At 33.7% G+C, this 25,667-nt stretch overlaps 1 protein-coding gene across 1 annotated transcript in view; it reads right to left on the reverse strand.

Annotated features, from left to right (window-relative positions):
• Window positions 1–1,865: 1,865 nt before the first annotated feature.
• Window positions 1,866–25,667, reverse strand: part of LOC150076838 (diacylglycerol lipase-beta-like) — a 44,927-nt gene continuing 21,125 nt past the window's right edge. Inside the window, 8 exon segments of the mRNA XM_090385698.1 lie at window positions 1,866–1,874; window positions 2,377–2,541; window positions 5,396–6,041; window positions 11,485–11,665; window positions 13,482–13,557; window positions 13,559–13,591; window positions 20,792–20,882; window positions 23,179–23,375. Coding sequence (XP_090241824.1) covers window positions 1,866–1,874; window positions 2,377–2,541; window positions 5,396–6,041; window positions 11,485–11,665; window positions 13,482–13,557; window positions 13,559–13,591; window positions 20,792–20,882; window positions 23,179–23,375 — 1,398 coding nt within the window.

Genomic DNA, 25,667 nt, shown 5'->3' on the forward strand with positions numbered 1-25,667 from the left:
TCAGCATATTTGTTATACATAATTTTAGTTTTGCTGGGATCCTTCAGGACCTTTTTTGTTTGCCCAGTACATTCAATTCCTGAAATCTTTATTCTCTTTTGTTTACTACCCAACTGGAACTATATCATCAGCAAACCTTAGATGATTCAGCATTTCACCATTTTTGTTAATGCCCTTTTTCATCCAGCTCAATTTTCAAAGTATATGCTAGATAAAGGATGTTGTCCCATTATTTAACTGTTCAACATTTTAAGTATAAAAAAAAACAGCAGTATGTTACTTTCAGGAAGCTACCGTAATTTTTTTGAAAGTCAGCTCTCCTGAACTATTACTTTTTCTTATTACTCTCAATTTATCATTGACAGAGCTCACTATTTGATTAAGATAGATTCTCAATTTAGAACCAAACTTCAAAACTCAAATATAAGTCAGCTGCATTTCTTGTTCCTGGTGAGGCTTTCAGGACTGCCTCACCAAATCAAAAGTTTTCTTATATTTTATGAATATTAAGAAGTAGCAATTTAAATTTATTGGCTTTTCAATTATTTAACATGCATATAGTCTATTATACAGAACAGCCACTCTTGAATACAAGTCTTTGTTGCTGACTATCCAGGTTCTTCCAGTCAGTTGCAGTAAATTTAATAAATTATATAGTGTTCTACTTTTATGAAACTAGAACTGCTGCTATTTACACATATATACTACATTCGAATTCTGTATCTCTTAAATCAGAATGTCTCATATTTCTGATATAAGGAATAAAAAATGTTATTCTTTATACACAACTCCTGTTGTATCTTTCCATTTTTCCAAAAGATCTTCTCCACTGGTATCACCGTTACATCTACTTATCAGTGTGTTCCTTAATTATTTAAGCTGTTCCTACCTTTACCCCCCCATCGCTGTTCTAATTTTATCATATGCTTGTTTTCTTTTCTATCATTAGAAGAATTCTTTTCTTCTTTTATGGAACTTGCTGAATTCCTCTTTTATACTAATTTGTTATGAATATTGTAATGCTTGACACAAACAGCAATCCACAAACTGTTTCTTTTACCATTTCATTGAATGCACTGAATGCATTTGAAACATTAAATTAAAAATAGATTAAGTGAATTTGCTGGCTACAGTTCAGAATCAGAGACTACTATGTTAAGCCAAAACAATTCACGATACCCCTATTGCAGTTTTTACATCTAAAATATCATGAAACATCAAATGAAATACTGAGTAATCAAGTGATTTATTTAAAAGAAAAAAGCTTACCCAGTGTCAGACTGAATAATGTGCAACAGTCTACCTGGAGGATAAAGGGGAATGTGAGAAAGCTGTCTGGATGCTATTTGGCTACTGCTGCTGCTACCTTCTGAAGAACCTTCCTGAAATGGACCAAAACAAGGATGCTTGAAAAAAATCAATTTCACCTAAAAATTATGATACAAGTTAAATAATAAAATTAACATCACTTCAACTTTTCTTCTTATGCACAATATACTATTAACTGAGGCAAGCTGATCTCAGGCTGTGATAAGAGCCATTCTTAAATAAATCTTACACAAGTTTTGCAATTTTTTCTCCAAATAAACTACTTTTAGAAGCAGAGTATTTGTATCTGCCTTTATTTGTATTTCACAAAAATACAAGGGCAGAATATTGTAATAAAATTATTACAGTATTCTACAATATACCTGAAGTAGAAGTGCACCCAGTGACCAGGTTCCAGCTAGGTGGACTCTGGGTACATTCATCGCATGCAGACTTGAAACATTGGAAAAAGCAAAATTTTGCATCAAATTCTGGAAAGTAAAAGAACCGACACTGAAATAGTGTCGGTTCTTTTCCTGTAAAAACTGATATTAATATTAAGATAACTGAAATAACATATCAATATTTAAATGTTTTCATAAAAATCTTGAAGACAGAAATATTTCTTCTTCAAGAAATGGGTAATGCATTTTTTTGAGTGTGTTCTGAACACTTGAATTTCTGGTTTTTTTGTGATTAATGTTAACCCCAAATATGAAGTGGAACCTAAAAAATTATAGTATCACATATGGGTTGAAAAGATAGAATAACCCGTTAGTGTGAATTTTAACTAACTCCTTATTGTAAATTCAGTGTGGAGAAAATATCATTTATTCTTTATTAACACCAAAAGGTGACTTTTGAAGCTAGCAATTGAAATAACTATGAACTGGTTACTGTTATCAATACTGTTCCCATTAAAATAATGGAGGCAGTAATAGAAACTTCATGACTATTACCTTCTATCAAACAAGTGCAATTTTTCAAACTGTAATATAACATTAATATAATGGAACATGATATTCCATTTAAACAACAATTAAAATTTAAAAATGCTAAGATTATTACCTGTGAGCTATTTGTAACATAATTACTCCCTGAGTTGTTACCACCACTAAGGTGTTCAAGGAGAGGACGTGACATCTGTCCTGTTGAAGATTCTGTAGATTCTGTAGATGATGGTGACTGAGTTCTAGCTAATCTGGGCCATATACCTTGTAACAATATTTTAAACTAAAAAGAAACAAGATAAAAAAATCACTTTTAAAATGCCATTTAGGACTGAATTTCTTTTAGTATTGGAAGGATATAAACTGATATAGTAATTACATATTAGATCACTAGCTTTTTACCTAGATTCTGTGAGAAAAGGATGGTCAAAATATCCCCAAGAGACTTCTTGTCCAGCTAAACAAATTACTAGCTTTTATAAATCTATAGTTTTGCTTATTTAAATGCATAAATATTATAATTTCTCTTTTGACTATTTGAGCACAGTTTTGCAGGTCTTCTGTTTCATGCTATTTTGCTGCCAAAATCTGAGACTATCCAAAACAATACAAATGTGATATGAAACAAGATAAACTCTACAACTTGTGTGTTTTTTTTTTTTTTTAACAGAACAAAATAAATAAAAAAAAAAGAGCTAAAATCAAATTAAACATTAAATTTTTACTTTATGTTTACCATCAAAAACAAAGTACAACAAAGTAAAAATATGTCACATGTCATGACAATTATTTATTCTAACTGGACAGCAACTTAAGTACATTGCTAGTCAGAACTTACCTTGTACATTTTTCTAAAACTGTAGTTATTATTAATCAGCAGGCATAGTAGTTAAATGATGAAGATGTTGTCTATTCTGTATTTAGCATGTCTGCAAGCTCTTTGCCCTCCCCCAAACCCACCAATGATGTTTATTTACAATTTGGAAATATGTACATAATGGAGTGAAACATTTGGTGGTATTTTCTTACCACTTTTTCAGTGACTTCAAAGTTATTATTATGTAATTCTTAAAATTCTAGTTAAACTGAAAAAATTCCGATTTAAAGTTAAGAAATGTTTATGGAAGAGAGGGGAGTCAAAAATCAGTGTCAAAGGGATGGATTTACAAGTGGCAAGAAATGACTTTCTGTAGGAAAGGTCTAAGGTGATTCTCATCTGGCCAGACAACAACAGTGTAAATAGTATTTGTCATATAGTGCAAGGGAGCCACAGGTTTCTGCTGCACTGGCCAAAAAAAAAAAAAAACACAACACCAAGTAGATAAGAAAATGCAAATTATATGCTTCTTCCCCCTCACAAAGGTAACTATCCAGTGAACCTTTGAATTTATTCAAACTGTCAGCTTCAACTACCTGTGAGGGAAACTTGTTCCAACAATCAATGTCTTGCTGGCTAAAAGAAAACTTCCTGCAATGCAATCTAAACCTCAACCCCTGAAACTGAATTAATGGCCTCTAGTTCTGAAATTCCTTATAACAGTGAGAATTCCAACTTCATTCATTTTAATCAAGTCATCTCTGAGGTGCCTGGTTCCCAAGCTCTGTAGCCCACATAATCGGAGTCTTTCCTCATGCAGTTGTCCCTCCGATCCTGCCATTTGAGTTGTCCTTCTTCCGATCCCGCCATTTGAGTTGCCCATCTTTGAACCCTTTCAAGAAGCTCAATATCTTTTTTCGGATGAGGTTTCCACACTTGAACACAGTATTCCAAATGTCTTATATGGTGGAATTATGATCTCCTATCTCTATAGTGTTCAAGTTTGTTTGTTTGTTATTTGGTTTTTAGGAGCATTAGCAACTAAGGCCATATTGCTCCGAGAATATGCGGTGGTCATTCCCTGACCTTTCCGCATCCTCCATATTTGGTGGTCATGGACTCGAACCCCAGTCTAATCAAGAAGCATGTGCTACGCACTGCCGCTCCTGCCCACCTGGCTATGGAGGTGCCTGTGTTCAAGTACGGAGTACTTGAACACAGTTACACTTCCTATAATACAGGCATTCACTTTCTTCTGTATATCTCTTCTACAGCCATCTTCATGAATACTATTCTAATTTAGAATCTAATTGAGCCGTTTTTTCCATACTGGTCTGAACAGGCGCATAAGTTATTACAAACTTGACAAACCAACTTTTCTTCTTCATCCCCCCACTTACATTTCTTTGGAACAATCTTCCTTCTTATGCATTTCTTGAAAGTTATACTTAAAGAAAATAAAGCTGAATGTTAAAAAAAAAAAAATCAGAGGACCAGAAACATTTTCCACACAATGAATAATGCAATTGCCAGTTTGCACTGTCTGGACCATGTATTTATCACTACTGACCATCATTCCTTCTGGATTAGCAGCCTTCCATTCATTTCATCCATTTGTTTAACTGGATTTGTACACACCTATTTAAAAATTACTTATTCCAATTTTTGATTTTTTTTAGTTTACACTGTAAATTTTCTTTATCTTTCCTAACTTTCATTTACTTTTATTTTTGATAACTGATTTTCATGCCAAATTTTTACTGTTGCTATGTTTAGTATGGCTATCAGGTTAGTAACTAAGTTTATTAATATTTGCTTTTTTTTTTTTTTTTTTTTTAATTTCAGCAAGATTCATTTGGATGAAGGATGGTGATCACTGATTTAAAATAAATAATAATATCCCCAAGTTTTGCAACTCTACCCTGTATGATTAAGGTTTCTGAAATTTTTCCACTCACGAGGATGTTCATTTATTTTGTTTCCATTGAGAAACAATGTCATACCTTAAAACAATAATTATATCCTTTAAATAATCCACTAAAAGGATTATTTAAAGGATACAATTGCTGTTCATATAATCAATGTAATCAAAAAGCATGCAGGGGTTACTATGCTTTAAAAAAAAAACACAAGCAATAAAGGCTCAGATTTTCAACTACATTACAATACACAATACAAATTTAACAAATCCTTAGAATGTTTATCATATGAAAATAAAAATAATAAAAAAAAAATGATATTGATCACAAAAATGCCTGAAAATTTATATATTTTTTATTAATGATTAATGACATTTTTTATTAATGATCAACCAACTAACCTTTGGTTGATCACAGTCAAGGATGCAGTTCAGAAGTTTCCTTTTCATATCCTCCATATTTGGTACACTCAACCTTGGTACTAAATCATCCTCTAGAACTACTGAAAGAACAAAGTCTTCTGAATACTTTACACATTCCAAACTCAGAAGTCCACCAGGAGGGGCAAAAGCAAAACATCTAAGGTTTGAATAAATAGGTCTTAAGAGAAAAGCCAACAGTGTTGCTGTCCCTGCACCTAAACTGTGTCCTGTAATGACAAGTGAATAACTTTGATGGAGAGCAAATGCATCACTTAATGCATGACTTTCTTCTAACCGTCTCTTAACAAAGTTTGCTGCCCGCAGCATCCCTCTGTGGCACTGTGCACCTTGTGGACATCCCTCTGTGCAGAGTAAGTCACACTCGGCAGTAAGATCAGTCAAAGCATCCTGCAGTGAGAGAGTACCCCGTATGGCTACAATAATAGAGCAGGTCTGATGGTCTACTGCCACATAAAATGGAACTTCATATACACGATTATGGAAGGAAACATATATTAAATCTTCTTCTGTCAGTCCAGTTGTAAGTTTAAGTGCAGCTGTATGACACTGACAACAGTTATCATCAACATTATAACTAGGTTGTTTTCTGAGACAGATACAACAGCTGTAAAGAAAATGTAAAATTTAAATAAAATTAAAAAACAAATCTTTCAATTTTAAATACCATTGACAGTTAAATAACATTTAGCTTATTATATTACTATTTATATTATTATATAACATATAATTAGTAATATTTAATTGTGAGTTCTATGCTCTAATTTGTTGCAAGTTATGCATATTAAAAGAGGGTTCAGTCATAAAACTAAACTTCACATTCATTTTTTTATATTATCAACAGAAATAAACTGCTCTCACTTAAGAAAAATGAAAATTAAAATAATAAAAGATTAAACTTGAAATGAACAATATCCATTTATTTACTCCATTTATGCTACTGTATATTAAAAGCATTCAAGAAACAGTTATTTCAGAACAAAATCCTTGAATTACTGCATTTATAACTGCATTCTTACTGATGATGTTTTCCATAAGTTTAGTTTTAGTAAATTTATAATAAATACACTTCAGGAAGTTTTTAGAATAATTGTATTCTGGATACTATACTTAGTATCTATGTAAAAGAAATTCTCACAGATCAGATTTTGGGGAGAGGGAACCCTCAAAACCTTACAACTTACAAAATAAATTAATATTAAAATTATGGAAGAAAGTTTGTATGCATAAAACTATTTAAACATTTAGATACATACAAATATAAGTTAAGCTAAATGATTAGGACACTTAAAACTAGTCCTTTACTGTAATTTATAATCAAAGAAGATGCCAAAATGGATGACAAGAGTTGATGGATCTTATACGGCAAAGAAGGAAGCAGTTACAGATTATTGCACAACACTTCCATATAAGATTAAAAGCAGGTACATAACACTACTACAGGAAGTATCATGAAATGACTGAGAGTTATCCATATTACTTTAAGAAACTAAAGACAGATTACACTCTATGCAGGTTAAAGTACAATGGACTCCCACTTTACGATTGGTTCACTGTATGATCAAATTATTTTATGATGGACTCTCCATAATAAAATACCATTCACTATATGATATGCGGTAAGTAGTGGTCATTGTGATCACGTTTGAGAATTGAATTTTAATTCTATTACACGGTGATTCTAATAAGCAAAAATAGGAGGAATATTATCCACAGGCTATAGAAGTAAAGATATAATGCACAAATTTACACTTTAACAAAATTAAATATCCGATTAACAAAATTAAATATATGAAAATCAGAAGAATATTTTCCATAGGTTAGCAAAATAAAAATAAATTTACACTTACACACATAGCTTAATTAATACTGTAATATGTACATACTAACTAATTGATATTTCTGTTCAGTGACTTTTTTTTTTAGTTGTAAAATTTAAAATAGTAAAAATGATAAGCAATCAATAACAAAGAACACACATGCACAAATTTCAACTAACACGATATGTGCAAGTGAGATACAGAGTAACAAGTTTATGAAGCTTAAAAAATAGGAATGAAGAAAAAATTCTGGAAATTAATTTATGTTTTTTATATGATTGAAGATTTCATAGAAAGGGAAACACATTTCACTATAATAAAGTAAAAACCCACAGAATTCCAGCTATCGGCATTATCACAAATGCAATAAGATCGAGTTTCCTACCCATTTATAATAGATTGCACTAACAGAAAAGCCCAATAAATCGGAAACTGCAAATTGTTTTTAATGTTTTATGGTAGTAACCTCCAGAATGTGCTTTAGAAAAATATTACAAAAGGCATTCAAAATTGATTCTTATAATCAAACATATGATAATGATGAAAGTGTAGTGCATTTAATGATTTGAATTGGTTTTTTGAAATTTGATTTTATAGAGCAGCTGATTCTACTAACCAGTGATCATGTTAACTGGCACATACTAATTTCACTTTATGATGGGCTTATGACTGTCTCCGACGGGACCACATGGTCCATCCTCTCAGCCAATAACAGAGTTTGTAAATGTGTGTTTTCTTTTTGCATTCTTTAGTTGAAGGTATTTTTTGTGTTGTGCTTTAATCAATATCAAAATTTTTTAATCAGTATGTACAATTTCCATTATAAAAATCACCTTTTAGAGAGATAAATAGCTTAGTTATATAGCAAAAAATTCAACTTCCGAGGTCTTGGAATGAATTACCAAAAAACTATGTGTTATTGGGTTCATATTACAATATTTTCATGATACGATATTATCCACAGGCTATAGAACAGTGTCTCTGGAACAGATTAATATCATTAAGTGGGGATCCCTGTACTTAGATTTTTACTATTCGTCCATTTGATTTATTTGCACCCATGCAACTAAAAGAACAACTTAAATTTATAACATTCCAATTCAGTGACCGTAACTTTTTTTTTTTTTTTTTTTTTTAACTTGAGTAGTAATTATCGAAAAAATAGAATTTTTTTGTACCCTTATTTATTTTTATTTCAGCCAGGTAGAAAACAAAGTATCATCAAAGATGGTAACTGAACTCAGATATGTATACAATTTCAAGTTATTTCAAGTTGGTTCTGCTGAGTGGGGCAAATTCATTATTAGGAGTAGGGATATATATAACTTTTGTCATATGCTTAACTGGAAGTTTTTCTTCACCACACCATTTGGCTGCTCAGATATATTTGCTAATAGAGACTATCTATTAGCAAAGACTTATCTAATGTCTGACGAATGATCAGTAGCTTTGAAATATTGATCTCCTTAGTTTTACAACAAATGATGAATTCATCTTTTGGTAATTCTATTTTCTTAAAATGATATTAGTAACTTAGTCAACCCATGGATAATGGTATGGTATCATTGCTAATATGAGCATAGGCACATATCTGCCAGTAGACTTTTGACTGCCAATAATGAAGTGATAAAAGCATTTTCAAAGTTGAAACTGAAAACACAGATGCATACAGTTCACTTTTATGCTATTTCAATGCCTGTACTGAATACAGGGTAGGTAGGGTGAAAAAGTTCCAAGACAGAATATTTATTTAAATAAATATAATATTTACAGATAATTACACTTCACATTTTTTTTTACATAGTTTTCATCACACTTTTTTTGTAATACATAATTGAGGGGAAAAAAAAAAAAAAAAAGAAACACCTTCAAAGTTCTTTTTTGATAGTTCCACAAGTGTTTGTTACAGCTGGCAATAAAAGCAGAACTTCTACATTACACATTGCAAAATCAGGTTAATAATGAGAATGTTAGACAGCTACAGAATTTTTTTCAAAGATTTTCAAAATTTCATTGTTACAACTTGAGAAAAACAGTATCATGGAGCAATTTTCAACTTTTCCATGCCTTTAATGATTTCTAAGTACGAAGTCTTAATAAAAGTATGACCTCCTGGGTCATGAATTATGCCTAGCCAAAAAATAATTCTAGCATTACTTTACCTTTAGATCTGCCAATCTAAATATTATTTTTTCTGGGAGATACAGATGATTTCCATTTAAAGGACTTACATTTTGCAAGTCACAGAGATAACTTCACATTTCATCTCCTGTCATGATCCCAAATTTCAAACAGTTCTTTTAAAAGTTCAACTCTTGTTTCTAGCTGATCAGCTGTTGCAAAATAAAATAACAAAAAATTTAAAAAATTGTGCAACTTCTTTATTATGCAAATTTGGGGGATAAAGAAGTTGTATAATCTTTTCACATATAAAATATCAGATATGATGGATTGACAACTGTCGTATTATATTCCAATTTGAGAAGTTGTCTTCAATTCTTATTTGGTGATCAGCCCAAATAACACTAAAATAGAAGATAACACTAAGATAGAAGACAAGTTCATCATTTATTGACATACAAGGTTTCCTACACCTTGTATCATCCTCAGTGACATCATATCCATCTTTAATGCACTTGTACAATTCAATATTTTATCACTTGATAAAGCTTTTTCACTATATGCTTTAATAATCACTTCTAGAGTTTCTGAGGCTGACTTTTTCAAAAAAAAAGCAAAACTAAAAATAAAAATTATTTATCATCAACAATAGATAATAAAATAATCATAAAATATAAATAAAATATTAATAAACCTTTGTGCACATGCAATTAAAACTCCAGATACTGTAAAAAATTTTACACATTCTGATCTACAAAATAAAACAAAAAGGTTTTTCTTATTTGATGTTTATATATTTTTAACAATTTCAGTCCTGGAACTTTTTTGACCTCACCTGTAAAACCATGCAAATGTCACTATATAGAAATGATATTTCTATAAATCTATCTAGGCAGAATTGAAAAAACACGAAAAAATAAAATAAAATAATCGGTTCTAAAATTGATACTAGGATGAAAATGGCATTATACAAATCAAGGCTTTACTGAAAAGAGTATGCTGCCCACTACCCCAGGCATGTGTTGGCAATGCTAATTGAGATAGATTCTTCAGCAGGCAGAGGTAAGAGTGACAAAGACCTGCAATAAACCCCTCTCATGAAGTCTTTTTGCCATTTTTCTTGAAATTTTCTTTCCCAAGTCTGTACATCTAGGACAAGGAGCACCTCACTATTCCTAACTGCTTCCAAAAGGTGACACCATCTTCTGTTTCAAGTCTTCCTATAGTCTTCTGGAAAAGAAACCATCAAAATGATGGTGGGTTGCCTTTGCAAGTGAGACCATAAAATTGGAACCCTTGTGAGGCAAAAACTTGGAAATGATGCAAGCTGGTAGTTACTGCCTTTTTATAGGTTTCATTAATATGCATGCTTAAAAACATTCAAAATTACATAAGACAATATATTTGTTAGTTTTTTGAAAAACTAATGGAGACATTTTACCTAAACAAATTGTTATTTACCGATAACTAATTGGAAGGTATATAAGCTTCTGTCAGGTAGTCTCATAACTAAAAACTTTTAGGCTACATTTAAAATCCTCTTGGACTCTTCCTTAGGACAGTGGGGGGAAAGGAAGATGAGTAAACCTTGAGCAGTATTCAACATTTATAATGCAGGATAAATTCAAAATGAAGATGGCTGAAATTCTATTTAACTCCCCTACAGGTCTGGAGAAGGCTGTAATTTTCATCCAAAGAGGATGAAAATTACAGTCAAAGTTTTAGAAGATGAAAGTACTAGGCAGGGATTCAGTCAACTACAATTTAATATGAGTAGTTTCTTTTCTCATTTCTTTTAGAAAATGTCTAAATTTTCTATGAAATGTCTTCAATTAACCATATTAAAATTTTTCACTTTCTAGTTTGATATTAATGAAAATTATTGTCACCTTAATTTTGTCCTGTGATTGAATGTATGCTAATGGTTGATTACCTGGATATTTTCATATCAATTTCTAAAGCATTTTTTGATATTTCCTAAAAAAAAAAATTAAAAAAAAGAAAAATGGAATGACAGCAAGAAAATAATGAGATTTCTTAGAAGAATACTTGCCAAAGTAACACTGCTTGTTAAGTGGTTATTAAAACTGATACATAAATTTAGCTTACTTTACTTTGCTCCATAGCTGGCATAATCCTGTTGGACAGTTAGAATAGAGGAACATAGGCCACCCGTAACTGCCTCGTGCAAACTTCATAAAATGGCATGACATCTCTGCAGTCATCCAAAATTGATGAGCAGGAGGGGTAAACACACCTGGACTGGAGATTACACTCCCCTGGATTCCACCTATAAGAATAGGTTACAACAATAATGCTACTACCACAGTTATCATGTATCTGTGCACACACACACACACACACACACACACACACACACACACACACACACACACACACACACACACACACACACACACACACACACACACACACACACACACACACCATGGCTGACTGGGCTAGCCTGCCTCGGGCTTGGATCAGAGTAAAATGCAAAAACTTTGGGAGGTGCATTATGGCCACAAAAGCCAATGTGAACTAACAAAAAAAAAAAAAAAAAAAACACTACATGTAGTCCATTAATGTACTATGCACTGAGAACCCAAAAATATATATTAAATTTGTGAGATTTATTTAATTTTCAGTTCAACAATATTATAACAGGCTTGTGCAATATGTACTGTCCTCCTATAGATGGAGTTCTTAACCAGAGGGCTTGCCATCTAGGGGAGGTAAGAAGGCCTCCCAAAATTGAATTTTCTCACCATATATTTTATTTACAAATTCTGAAAGCATAAGGGAGATGAGGCAGCAGAGAAAATTGAAAGGGAAGTAACTGTATAAAAAAAAAAGGTTAAAACCCCCTAGTTTACAGAAATATAATACTTTCCAAGCATCTTCCAGGCATCTTGAATTAAATTTATTAAATGTGGTCCTAGCATTAGTATTCAAACACGTGAGTCTGTCTTTTTATGTTAGAAACTATCTGGGATGTGTTTTCTCCAGAAATTTTCCAGTTGGATGTTAGTTTAAGCACTCTTTGCACCAGTATTCCCCATTACTGTGTCAGTCCCAGAGCAAAATGGAAAATCCGCAGTAGGTTGTATACATTCCCAAGTCAGAATACTGTCCCAACTATTTCGTACTGTTGGAATTAGATAGGTGGTCATAAATCAGTGATCACTCAAGTGTATATAGTTCTGTTCAGTCCCTACTGCTGTCGATTTTGTAATCAACTATTTTGTTTATTGAAATAAATGATTATTAATTATTTGATTATGCCCTTCACTACTGCTACACGTAGCTTTCCACTGGCTAAAGTGTCCCTACCATTTCCAAATAAATCAAATTAAATAATAAACTGTTAATGGTTTCCTGAAGAACAATACTAATTCAATACAGAAAAGAAAGCTAACTATACCCAGTATTCCCAGGTGGTCACCCTCCTCAGTACTGACCAAGCTTAACTTTGCTTAAACATTGGTGATGACTAGACAAGAACTGTGTATTCAGCTTAGTATGACAATTGGCTAATTAGGTATAAAGCTAATTAATAGCCAGGTTTTATTGTATATGTTTCTTCCATTGGATATGTAGAAAGGAATCAAATCACTAACAAAAAAGTAAGTTTCTGTTTTAAACATATTGACAGTTCTTATCTTCCTAGCATGAGTTTATGTACTAAATAACTGCATATGGTGCTGTTTCGTTACTACTAGCAAACTTAATTAGTCCTTTCAAATTTGAACAGCTTTAATACCAACATCAGGCCTCTGTAGCCGAGTGGTCAAGAGCGGGAGTGCAGTAGCACACGCTCTTTGAGCAGACCAGGGTCAAGCCCCTGACTGTATACGGTCAATCTGCCAACCCGCACTGGACCAGCGGGGCAGATTATGGTCCGTTTCCCTCAGCATGAATTGTTGAGGAGGCTTCCATCCTGCAGTGGGTTGATAATGGCTGCACTTTACTTTTTTACTTTATTACCAACATCAATCAATTAAAAAATCTAAAATTCTGAGCAGCTGATTAAGGAATAAAGTTTTTAAAAATTCAAGTTAAACTTATTACCTGTACTGGTCAGTGAATCTGGAGACTGTGCAGACATAGTTTCAGAATGATGTGATGTGGATCTCTAGCTGCACTTTCAGCTGATTGCTTCTGATGAAGAAGTATTAGTCCAGCTTGCTATGTCAGATGGAACTAAGTCCACATCCTATAATGGAAAAAATTCCTGTTTGAGAGTAGGTACAAATATGAAGTCATATTCAAAATGTAAACAGCAAACTTAGTTTGTGTCCTAAATAGTGACAAATGTATATGATTAATTAGTATACAAATTATGTGTGTATAAACTGCTGTGAATCCATGCTTAAAATAATTTTAAAATAAGTCACAATTCACAGATAACTGAGCATCTTTACTCATAAGGACTGTCATGATAAATGTTGGAAATGATAACCATTTGTATTTAAGTAATCATCAATGTGTATAGTATATGTGCATGTTCTTGAAAGTGTGCTGTTAATACTTCTCATACATGGATTTTCTCATGTGTGAGAAGATGTAATCAGATTTTTTAACATATGATCAGATTTTTAAAATGAAACTTGTCTCCAAAGCCTCCCACAATAGTTTTTTTGAGTTTCCACTACTGCATGCCATTGCAACATCTGTTCAAAGTATGCAGAAAAAATTCAGTTTCATTGAGTTCTGCTAAGAAGTAACATAGAATCTCATTGTGATAACATTTGGGTATATAACAGGTGGGTATATGGATGTTAGGGAACTAATAATAAGGAAGGTACGTGTATACTTGCATGATACCAATGCTAGAAGTATAGTAAATAAATTTGATGAATTTGAAGTGTTGGTCAAGACATCAAAGGCGGATATTGTTGGGATAGCAAAGAGCTGGTGTCACACAGATATAAGGAATGCAGAACTGGAATTTGGGGAGTACAATGTGTACAGAAAGGATAGAGAGGATTGGAAGGGAGGAGGTGTTAAGCTGTTAATTAAGAAAAACATAAAATCAAAAGAAGTGCATCCAGTTGATATAGATGAACAGTGCACTGTTGAGTCAGTAGTAGTAGTAGTAGTAGCACTTGATGCAAGAAAGCAAATGTAGGAGCTTATGCAGCATCAGCCAAAAAAAAAAAAAAAAAAAAAAAAAATCACACCATACCCTCCAATTGCCTGTCCAGTTCCTCCTTAAATTTATTTAACCTATCAACTTCCACAACGACAGATGGAAGTTTGTTCCAGCAATTAACCACCCACTGGCTAAAGGCAAATTTCCGCACATCTATTCTACATCTATCCTTTCTTAATTTGAACTTATGTCCCCGTAGGTTCGTATTCTGAACAAGTGGGAGGATCCCATCAGAATTCAGCGTGCTCAACCCATTCAAGGCCTTATAGACCTCAATCAGATCACCGCGCAGGTGCCTAGTCTCCAGCCACTGCAATTTGCAAGAACTTAAGCCTCTCTTGGTAAGAGGATCCCTTCATTCCCCTCACCAATCGTGTTGCTCTTCTCTGTACACGCTCAAGCAAATCTACATCCTTCCTAAAATGAGGCCTCCAGACCTGTATGCAGTACTCAAGGCGTGGCCTGACCATTGCCTTATACAGAGGGACAATCACCTCCTTTTCCCTGCTAGCAAAATTCCTATATATCATTGACAAAACCCCATGACCTGCCCTAGCAGCCTGTCTACATTGCTCAGAAAACTTCATATCTGACTGCACAATTACTCCCAGGTCTTTTTCATTTTCTACCACCTTAAGTGTAGTACCACACAGTTGGTACGTTTCTCTGGGGTTACTTCTACCCATATGCAGTACTTTGCATTTGTCAAGGTTAAACTTCAGTTGCCACTTCTTAGCCCATCTGCCCAAATTATCTAGATCCTGTTGCAGTAGCACACTGCCATTACTGTCATTAACAACCCTGCCAACCTTCGTGTCATCTGCAAACTTCGACATTAAGCCTGATATACCTTCATCAATATCATTGATAAATATACAAAACAACAGTGGACCCAACACCGAACCCTGTGGGACTCCACTAATAACATTAGTCCACGAAGAGCAGCACCCATTGATTACCACCCTCTGTCTTCTCCCACTTAACCATCCTTTTATCCATTGTAGCAACTTACCCTTAATACCATTCTGCTCCAATTTGTACAGTAGTCTTCCATGCGCAACAGTGTCAAAAGCTTTCCTGAAATCCAAGTATATGATATCAAAATTATTTTTTGCATCCAGTTCCTTTGTGACCACATCATAATAACCAATCAAATTTGTCAGACAAGACTTTCCCTTAACAAACCCATGCTGTGTCTGAATTATTGCTGCAGTCTTGTCTAGATGATCCTGCAATGCATCTTTAACCAGTGACTCCATTATTTTACCCGGAACAGAAGTTAAACTAACTGGTCTGTAATTATTCGTGGCACCCTTCGAACCTCCTTTGTGAATTGGGGATACATTTGCACATCTCCAGTCCGTGGGAACCTCCCCTGAATCCAAGGATGCTCTCATAATTATGGCTAAGGGTTTGCTTAGTTGCTTTGCCGCCTCCTTTAATATAACTGGATAGATCCCATCCGCCCCAGGTGCCTTTCTTATGTTTAACTTCAACAATTTCTCCTCCACTTTGCTCTCAGTTATTACAAAATCATTAAGCACACTGCTACAATTTGATAACCTTCTTCCATTTTCAAACTGTAATGATTCCTCACGTGTGAATGTAGATGCAAAATACTCATTCAGTTTGTTTGCTATCTGAGCAGGATCATCAACAGTCGAACCATCGATGTCAAGTGGACCAATCATATTCAGCCCCTTCCTTTTAGAGTTTATATAAGTAAAGAAATCCTTGCTGTTTTTCTTAGCATCTTTTGCCAAAGATTTCTCGTAATCCGCCTTTGCCTGCCGAACCTCCTTTGTGACCTGATTACAGACTAGCTTATATCTGCTACAGGCTTCTGCGTCGCCTGATAATTTATATGCATCCCATGCATTTTTCTTCTCTGTCACGAGTCTCATTAGTTCATTTGATAACCATTTAGGCCTAAACCTTGAACAATATTTCTTCATCGGTATGAAAAGTCTAGTAGCTTCCACGATTAATTCCTTGAATGCTTCCCACTTAGAATTTACTGTTTGTAACATCGTCAGTCGATCCCACTGTACAGAATTTAAAAACTGTCTGAGACCACTGTACTCCCCTTTACGGAAGCAAAAACCCTTTCCTTTACCCCTGACGGTAGTTACCTCTTTGAGTAAATCCCACTTCAGCACACTGTGATCACTGCCACCTAGTGGTTCCTTTATCTGCAAATTCTTAATACACGAATGATCACTGCTGATAACCAGATCAAGAGTATTACTTTCTCTGGTTGCCTCTCGAACATGCTGCTGCAGAAAACAATCATCCAATAAATCCACAAAAGTCTGACTAGTGTGTGAGTGACCAACCCACAAGTTCCAGTCAATATCTGGGAAGTTAAAATCCCCCATTATAAGACATTCTGATTTACTGGCCCACTCTATTTCTCTGTACAACTGTTCATTGTACTCATTCGAGTCATTAGGCCTATAACACACTCCTACTCTTATTTTTGCTTTTGCAGTGCTTATGTCACACCAAACTGACTCAACAGTGCACTGTCCATCTATATCAACTGGATGCACTTCTTTTGATTTTATGTTTTTCTTAATTAACAGCATAATACCTCCTCCCTTTCTGTCCTGTCTATCCTTTCTGTACACATTGTACTCCCCAAATTCCAGTTCTGCATTCCTTATATCTTTGTGACACCACGTCTCTGCTATCCCAACAATATCCGCCTTTGATGTCTTGTTTTCAGCAAGTTTTCAGCAGTGATCATTCGTGTATTAAGAATTTGCAGATAAAGGTTTGGTGTGACATAAGCACTGCGAAAGCAAAAATAAGAGTAGGAGTGTGTTATAGGCCTAATGACTTGAATGAGTACAATGAACAATTGTACAGAGAAATAGAGTGGGCTAGTAAATCAGAATGTCTTATAATGGGGGATTTTAACTTCCCAGATATTGACTGGAACTTGTCGTTTGGTCACTCACACACTAGTAAGACTTTTGTGGATTTATTGGATGATTGTTTTCTGCAGCAGCATGTTCGAGAGGCAACCAGAGAGGGTAATACTCTTGATCAAGTTTTCAGCAGTGATCATTCGTGTATTAAGAATTTGCAGATAAAGGAACCACTAGGTGGCAGTGATCACAGTGTACTGATGTGGGATTTACATAAAGATATAATTACCATCAGGGGTAAAGGAAAGGGTTTTTGCTTCCGTAAAGGTAAGTACAGTGGTCTCAGACAGTTTTTAAATTCTGTACAGTGGGATCAACTGATGATGTTATCAACAGTAAATTCTAAGTGGGAAGCATTCAAGAATTAATCGTGGATGCTACTAAAAGTTTCATACCTATTAAGAAATATTGTTCAAGGTTATGGTTATCAAATGAACTAATGAGACTAGTGACAGAGAAGAAAAATGCATGGGATGTATATAAATTATCAAGCGACTCAGAAGCCTATGGCAGATATAAGCTAGTCTGTAATCAGGTCACAAAGGAGGTTAGGCAGGCGAAGGCAGATTACGAGAAATCATCAGCAAAGGATGCAAAGAAAAACAGCAAAGAGTTCTTTATGTAAACTCTAGAAGGAAAGGGATGAATCAGATTGGACCAGTTAACATAGATCGGTTGACTACTGATGATCATGCTCAAGTAGCTGATAAAATGAATGAGTATTTTGCATCTACATTCACACATGAGGAGTTATTAAGGTTTGAAAATGGCAGAAGGTTATCAAATTGTAGCAGGGTGCTTAATGATTTTGTAATAACTGAGAGCAAAGTAGAGGAGAAATTGTTGAACCATAAGAAAGGCACCTGGGGTGGATGGGATCTATCCAGTTATATTAAAGGAGGCGGCAAAGCAACTAAGCAAACCCTTAGCCATAATTATGAGAGCATCCTTGGACTCGGGGGAGGTTCCCACGGACTGGAGATGTGCAAATGTATTCCCAATTCACAAAGGGGGATTGAAGGGTGACACGAGTAATTACAGACCAGTTAGTTTAATTTCTGTTCCGGGTAAAATAATGGAGTCACTGGTTAAAGATGCATTGCAGGATCATCTAGATAAGACTGCAGCAATAATTCAGACACAGCATGGGTTTGTTAAGGGAAAGTCTTGTTTGACAAATTTGATAGGATATTATGATGGGGTTACAAAGGAACTGGATGCGAAAAATCTATTTAGATTTCAGGAAAGCTTTTGACACTGTTGCGCATGAAAGACTATTGTACAAATTGGAGCAGAATGGTATTAAGGGTAAGTTGCTACAATGGATAAAAGGATGGTTGAGTGGGAGAAGACAGAGGGTGGTAATCAATGGGTGCTGCTCTTCGTGGACTAATGTTATTAGTGGAGTCTCACAGGATTCGGTGTTGGGTCCACTGTTGTTTTGTATATTTATCAATGATATTGATGAAGGTATATCAGGCTTAATGTCGAAGTTTGCAGATGATACAAAGGTTGGCAGGGTTGTTAATGACAGTAATGGCAGTGTGCTACTACAACAGGATCTAGATAATTTGGGCAGATGGGCTAAGAAGTGGCAACTGAAGTTTAACCTTGACAAATGCAAAGTACTGCATATGGGTAGAAGTAACATCAGAGAAACGTACCAACTGTGTGGTACTACACTTAAGGTGGTAGAAAATGAAAAAGACCTGGGAGTAATTGTGCAGGCAGATATGAAGTTTTCTGAGCAATGCAGACAGGCTGCCAGGGCAGGTCATGGGATCTTGTCAATGATATATAGGAATTTTGCTAGCAGGAAAAAGGAGGTGATTGTCCCTCTGTATAAGGCAATGGTCAGGCCACGTCTTGAGTACTGCGTACAGGTCTGGAGCCCTCATTTTAGGAAGGATGTAGATTTATTTGAAGGTGTACAGAGAAGGGCAACAAGATTGGTGAGGGGAATGAAGGGATCCTCTTACCAAGAGAGGCTTAAGTTCTGCAAATTGCAGTGGCTGGAGACTAGGCACCTGCGCGGTGATCTGATTGAGGTATATAAGGCCTTGAATGGGTTGAGCACACTGAATTCTGATGGGATCCTTCCACTTGTTCAGATTATGAACCTAAGGGGGCATAAATTCAAATTAAGAAAAGACAGATGTAGAATAGATGTGCGGAAATTTGCCTTTAGCCAGCGGGTGGTTAATTGCTGGAACAAACTTCTATCTGTCGTTGTGGAAGTTGATAGGTTGAATAAATTTAAGGAGGAACTGGACAGGCATTTGGAGGGAATGGTGTGTTTTTTTTTTTTTTTTGGTTGATGCTGCATAAGCTCATACACTTGCTTTCTTGCATCACATGCCACTACTACTACTATTTGTTGTTCATGGTATATCTGAAAAAAATTGGCCAACAATGCACTTACATGACATCACACACACAATATTCAGTTTCTTGTGAATGTCCAGATGTTTTGTGAACTTCATGAAGATTCTCCAGGGATGACAAACTGTTGTGTGTGTGTGTGTCTTAATGTAACCAAAAAACTTATTTAATATAATTAATGTTAATGTTATTTAGTATTGTAAATTGTTAATTTTAACATATCCAATGAATTCGTCTGGTTTCAACAACCAGTTTCAAGTCATGCACTGCAAAAATTCTGTATAGTTACCATTTAAGATGTTTTCATAAATTGAAGAGAATACTAGTTTGCTGCGATAAACAAGATTTCTTGAGAGCATAAAATCTGAAATATACAACTCATCCTCCTGTTAAAATCATTGGCTTTCTGCTTCTGTTAAGTCATTTCCTGTTACAACTTCATGAAATTCATAATTCAATCCTCAATCAGTACTGCCGTTAGGAACAGCAGAAATCGAAAAGCCCAATCAAATTTCTATTGCACCACATCAGCATATTGATTACATTCATAAATAACATTTTTAACTACAAATACACTTTCTGCTGTAGTTAACACTATTATGCATAACTGGAATCACCAGAGAGCAAAATGCCACTTCAGGCACATTCAGACCTTGCAAGAGCTACACTGAATATAAATGCCACTGCTACTAAATACTAATAACAATGTAAGGTGTTTTCAGGAATACAGGTGCACAGCAATTTTATAAAAATATTTTGCTAATCTTTTTATCCGTTTTAACATATTTTAATTTTAACATAAACAATGTCTTATTTCTTATTAAGTAGAGTTTCAACTAAACAAATCATAGATACTCCAGTTGCTTTTATATACAAGTTAAATATCTTATGTATTCATGCTTCACCTGATTCACCAAATGCAAAGCACTGTTAAACTAATACTTACCTCAAAATAATTTGTAAATAATTTTGCTATTTCAGAATATGCACTTTTAGTATGCTCATCAGATGACACACAACAACAAAGGAGCTTCATTCTGAAAAATATATTTATAAATGACATCTTAATGCATTATTTCACAAATTTTCATGAATGCAACACTAATAAAACTAAAATTTCAGTATAGAATGGGATATTATTTCATTACAAAGTATTGAAATAACTATGCTTTTTGTCTTTACTGCTTGGAAACTATACTGTCTCTCCTATGACAGTATAGAGAGCTTGGGCTTAAGCTGTTTAGAAATGATTATGTTTATCAATGAGTCAGCTTAAAATTACTAATACCATTTTTAATTGAAAAACATCTAAATTGAAAAATAAATCTATATGAGCAACCAGGTGGTGCTCAATTAGATTTGATATACTAAAGAAAACTTCGCAACGAAAACTTAATATATTTATTTATTACTCGGCATAAGGTCACTAGTTAAGCCTACATTGTCCCATGATGGAACCATATTATAGTTCTGCAACTGGGCACAATAGTGCCTTCGAGTTTTTAATGAATAATGGATTTGTGCTGTCGATGATGTTATTCAATTAAAATTATAGTTATTTTAGATTGAGCTGTGGATAAAAGTAGTCATTTCTAAAGAGCTTAAGCCCAAGCTCTGTCACTGTCACTAGAGGAACAATATGATTTCCAGGCAGCAATGTTGTAATGGGCCAAAGCAGTCCAGTAACAGGAGTTATATTATACTCTTAATGAAAGTTAGGCCCTGAGGAGTATGTATGTATACACAGAGCATGATGCTTATTGCAATTATCAATAATGTTATCATTTATGTAATGCTATCACTTTTATGAAGTCCTGATCAGACATATACTAATACATAGAAAAAAAAAAAAAATGTTTAATTGTAATCAGAGCTTCAGTTTATGTTGTTATCACTTTTTCTCCCCTTTATTGTTTTCACATGTGCAGTGGAAGTGATAATGTAACATCCTGATTTGTTCTTGAATACTGACATATTGAGTGCCCAGTTATTTCTGTTTGTATGATTTCCTGGTGTCACTACTCCATGAAAGAGAGTACTGTATCTGTACTCCTATCAATTTGACTGTTTTATATTACTGCATTAACTCTTTTATAATTCTTGATTTAAAAATTTTTTTTTTTAATGGTTTGTATGGATTTATAGAAATGCTGAGTTTCTTTTTAATTGATAACTTTAATGAAGAAACAGTGGACAGCCAAATTATAGTGCTTTATATTACTTGATTTTAATGTTTTTTTTGTCCACTTAAACTTTTATATGTATACTATTCCGCTCCGAATTAATAATGCTGAACTGCTACATTCTTATTTCTTTGGTTATTGTTATCAGTTTAGCTGAGTCCCAAAGTGATCACATTAAGTCTAATTTCAAATAATGATTAAATAATTTCAATTTCAAATAATGTGTATATTTATATACAAAATATCTTGATATTTTCCAATAAGTGCTGCCATCCCTGTGTTTCCAAGTAATTTTTATAATAGACAGCAGAATTTGAAACGAAGGAGGTGACTGCATTTTTCAGCACTGTTGTTTAATTTTGACTTAAAACAGTCAGAATGCAGAACCAGTTGATGAAATTGAATGAGATGATACATAAACAGATGCAGAAGTAATGACAAATTTTTTTTAAGAATTTCACATATAAGAATCTTTTAAATTTTTATTTGATTTTAGTCAATAATTTCACTCTAAATTGTTCTTGAAGCAGTTTCCAAACACAAATTTGATTTTCAGACAATATGTATCATGACTAACTGTTCCACAGAATTTCTTTCTCTCTCTCTCTCTCTCTCTCTCCTTTGTTTCAGAGTCAATAAGTGATGTGCAATGTCACAACTCAAATGATGTTTATCATTCACTGGTATCATGCAAAACTTGTGAGCCACATTTCTAACATAAAAAAAAATCATGGGAAAAAAAGGTATAATTGTGAAGTTTGAATGAAGATAACATATCACAAAAAAGTCACTGAAACAATTCCTGCTATTACATTCTATATTTTGTTTCATTATCAACAAACTGTCCAATCATATCAGTACTGAAAATACCTGTTTTGGGAAAACATGGCTAAGTTAACACGGTTGCATATACTTTACAATGTCCAGTGCAAGAACACTAAATGAAACATTTTTTTTTAAGTGTAAAATTTTCAAAAAAGTATTCGATTTTTGAATACTGGATTTATGAAATTTATGTATGTGGAAGTGATGGAAGAAAGTTAACTCATGCATTTCAGTTTTTTTTTTTCTGGTAAAATCTGATGTGCAGCTTCAACGGATGAGCTTTATCACTCAACTCAATAAATAAAAAAAAAAAAAAAAACCTTACCTGAACTCCCAAATCTCTTTGGTTTTAGCAACTTCTGAGGTACTAAGATTAATATATAAAGGCTGTGGCTCCCCTCTTTCTACATCTCCAACCCTGTGCCCTGAACGATAACGGCTAGTAGAACCAACAGGATCAAAGACAAGAAAAATTCCAAACATGATGGACCCAATAAGCAGCCATTCACATATTGCTACAACCTGAAACAAAAATTGTAAAATTAAAATTATTACTGCCATATAAATCTTTCACCAATTGTTCAATATTAGGAGATTAATGAAGGAGGTTCTCCTTCATTAATATCCTATACAAATGAGGTTTTAACATTATTTATTTTTTTTTTTTATAAACTAATGAGAGGAATTACCTTGATATAGCACACAGAATGCTTCTTTCCTAATAATCTCCTTAAATAAAAGAATTTAAAATAACTAAATGAATTCTCTACACTCAGAGAGAAAACATTAGCAATCAAACATACCCGGAATCTGTGGTTCAAGAGCTCTCAACCCAACACAAAAATACTTCGGACCACCAACAAGTGTCAATGAGCAAAAGAAGACATTGTGTCTATAATTAAAATGAATACAAATATATTCTAAAATTTTTTTACTTTCCTGAAGTGGACAGGACTTTTTGACTTGGTCATGATCAGGATAGTAAAAACATGAAATGAACGGCAGAATTTATAGATGAGAGATCAATCGTTAGCCTGGAGCATGCGTGTAAAAAACCAGAAATCTGAAATTGGATAGGGGCACTGCACATTAATCGAATTTCAATGTAATTTAATTTCGAGTGTTTCAGCTATTAATAATTTCGTATAACTGTGTTGGATATTAATAATTTTGGTGTCATTAAACAAGAATGTATGGCCTTCACAGATAGCGTGGAAAACTAATTCAGAGGCTGAAGGACATAAAGCAAGGACTGAAGCCTTGTGCTGTTTCACTCTCGTGTCCAAAGTACACATGTAGATCCTGATAGGATGAGTTGCATTTTTTGCTTAGAATATAACCCAAATCATTTGTTTGAAACGTGAATGAAGATTAAATACAGTGATTATTTAGCACAGTCCGTGTCTCTGAAAAGTTGGTTAAGCTGTTTATGCCATTGCTCAGTGTATGGGTAAAGAAATAAAATATATTTTTTTCCCTATCACAACTGTTATTCAGAGAAGTTTGTTTCAGGCAAGTATCCACTTGTTCCTTGATATGGTTATTACTGATAGTGGATAATCTTTGTTTCGACATCTGTCAATATTTTTATTTTTGTATTTAAAGCAGATTCAGATGAAAAATATTTAAATGCATTAAGGAATTGATTTAAAATGGTCGATCTTTTGTACACAAAGGGATGGTAGCTGTTAAGGAATTGCTTTAAAATTATCGATCTTTTGTACATGAAGGGATGTTAGCTGTTATCATGTAAAAACATGCCAGTTTTGGTGGGTTTTCTATATATTTAAAAAAAAAAAATGTCATTATTATTATGGACAAGAGCAAAATTTAAAAAATTTAACAATCTCTTGTCCACATTCTCAGTTTCTAAGGTAAACCATAGTCTACAGTGAATATCATTAAAGGTATATAAAATTTCCTGTATGGTGGTTGAGTCTGTGATACAGAGACATCATCTAGATATCTACCATAATATCTGATCCTACGAAGAAAAGGTGATAAATATAACTGTTCAATTTTGGACAAACAGATTTCCAACATGAGGCCACTTAGATTCAGACCCATGGGCAATCCAAATATCTGTTTGATCAAGTCAAAATTTATTGTAACAGGAAGTTTTGTATGGTTTATTGGGAAGGACTTATTACTCAACATTTCCCATATGATATCTAATGTGTACTTAATAGTCTAAAGGGTTTTACTTTATAGATGGGTGGCTAAGCATAAGAAGGCTGAGTGTTTATATAACACAATTGGTTGGATGGGGTTGCCTTCCTTATGAAGTTTAATTTGACCAAAGAGTATGGGAATATTATATGTCCTAGCTTTTAAATCCTTTAGTTGAGTGGAGATCTAATCATTCTTTCAGTATAAAATCAAAGATTTGTTATATTGATTTATCAGGTTTGAAAATAAGTCTGCATTAATTTCTTGGTAAGTGTCAGAGTGTTATTTAAGTGTAAGTGTTATTTTAATTTCTTTATGTAGTCTTTTTTTTATTTAATATTACAGCAGTGTCTCCTTTGTCAGCACGCTGTATAATGATATCATTATTTCTTTTGAGATCATATAACACTGAAAGTTTGTTCTTGCTAGGCTTAGGAATTTTGGTGTTATTTATAACCTGGTTTATCTGCTGAATGATTGTCTTTTTGTGGTATGTTGCAAGACTGAATTTGAAATCTACGATTAACTGTTTCTTGGGCAAAATACATGGTGGTAAACTGTAATTTAATCCCTTGGATAAATGTGAAATTTGGTTTTGAGTCAAATTGAACGAAGAGAGGTTGGTTACATGTGGTCGATCTGGTG

The sequence above is a fragment of the Mastigoproctus giganteus genome, chromosome 12, assembly GCF_048544385.1.
Source record: "Mastigoproctus giganteus isolate SK-2022 chromosome 12, ASM4854438v1, whole genome shotgun sequence".
NCBI classification, from domain to species: domain Eukaryota; kingdom Metazoa; phylum Arthropoda; class Arachnida; order Uropygi; family Thelyphonidae; genus Mastigoproctus; species Mastigoproctus giganteus.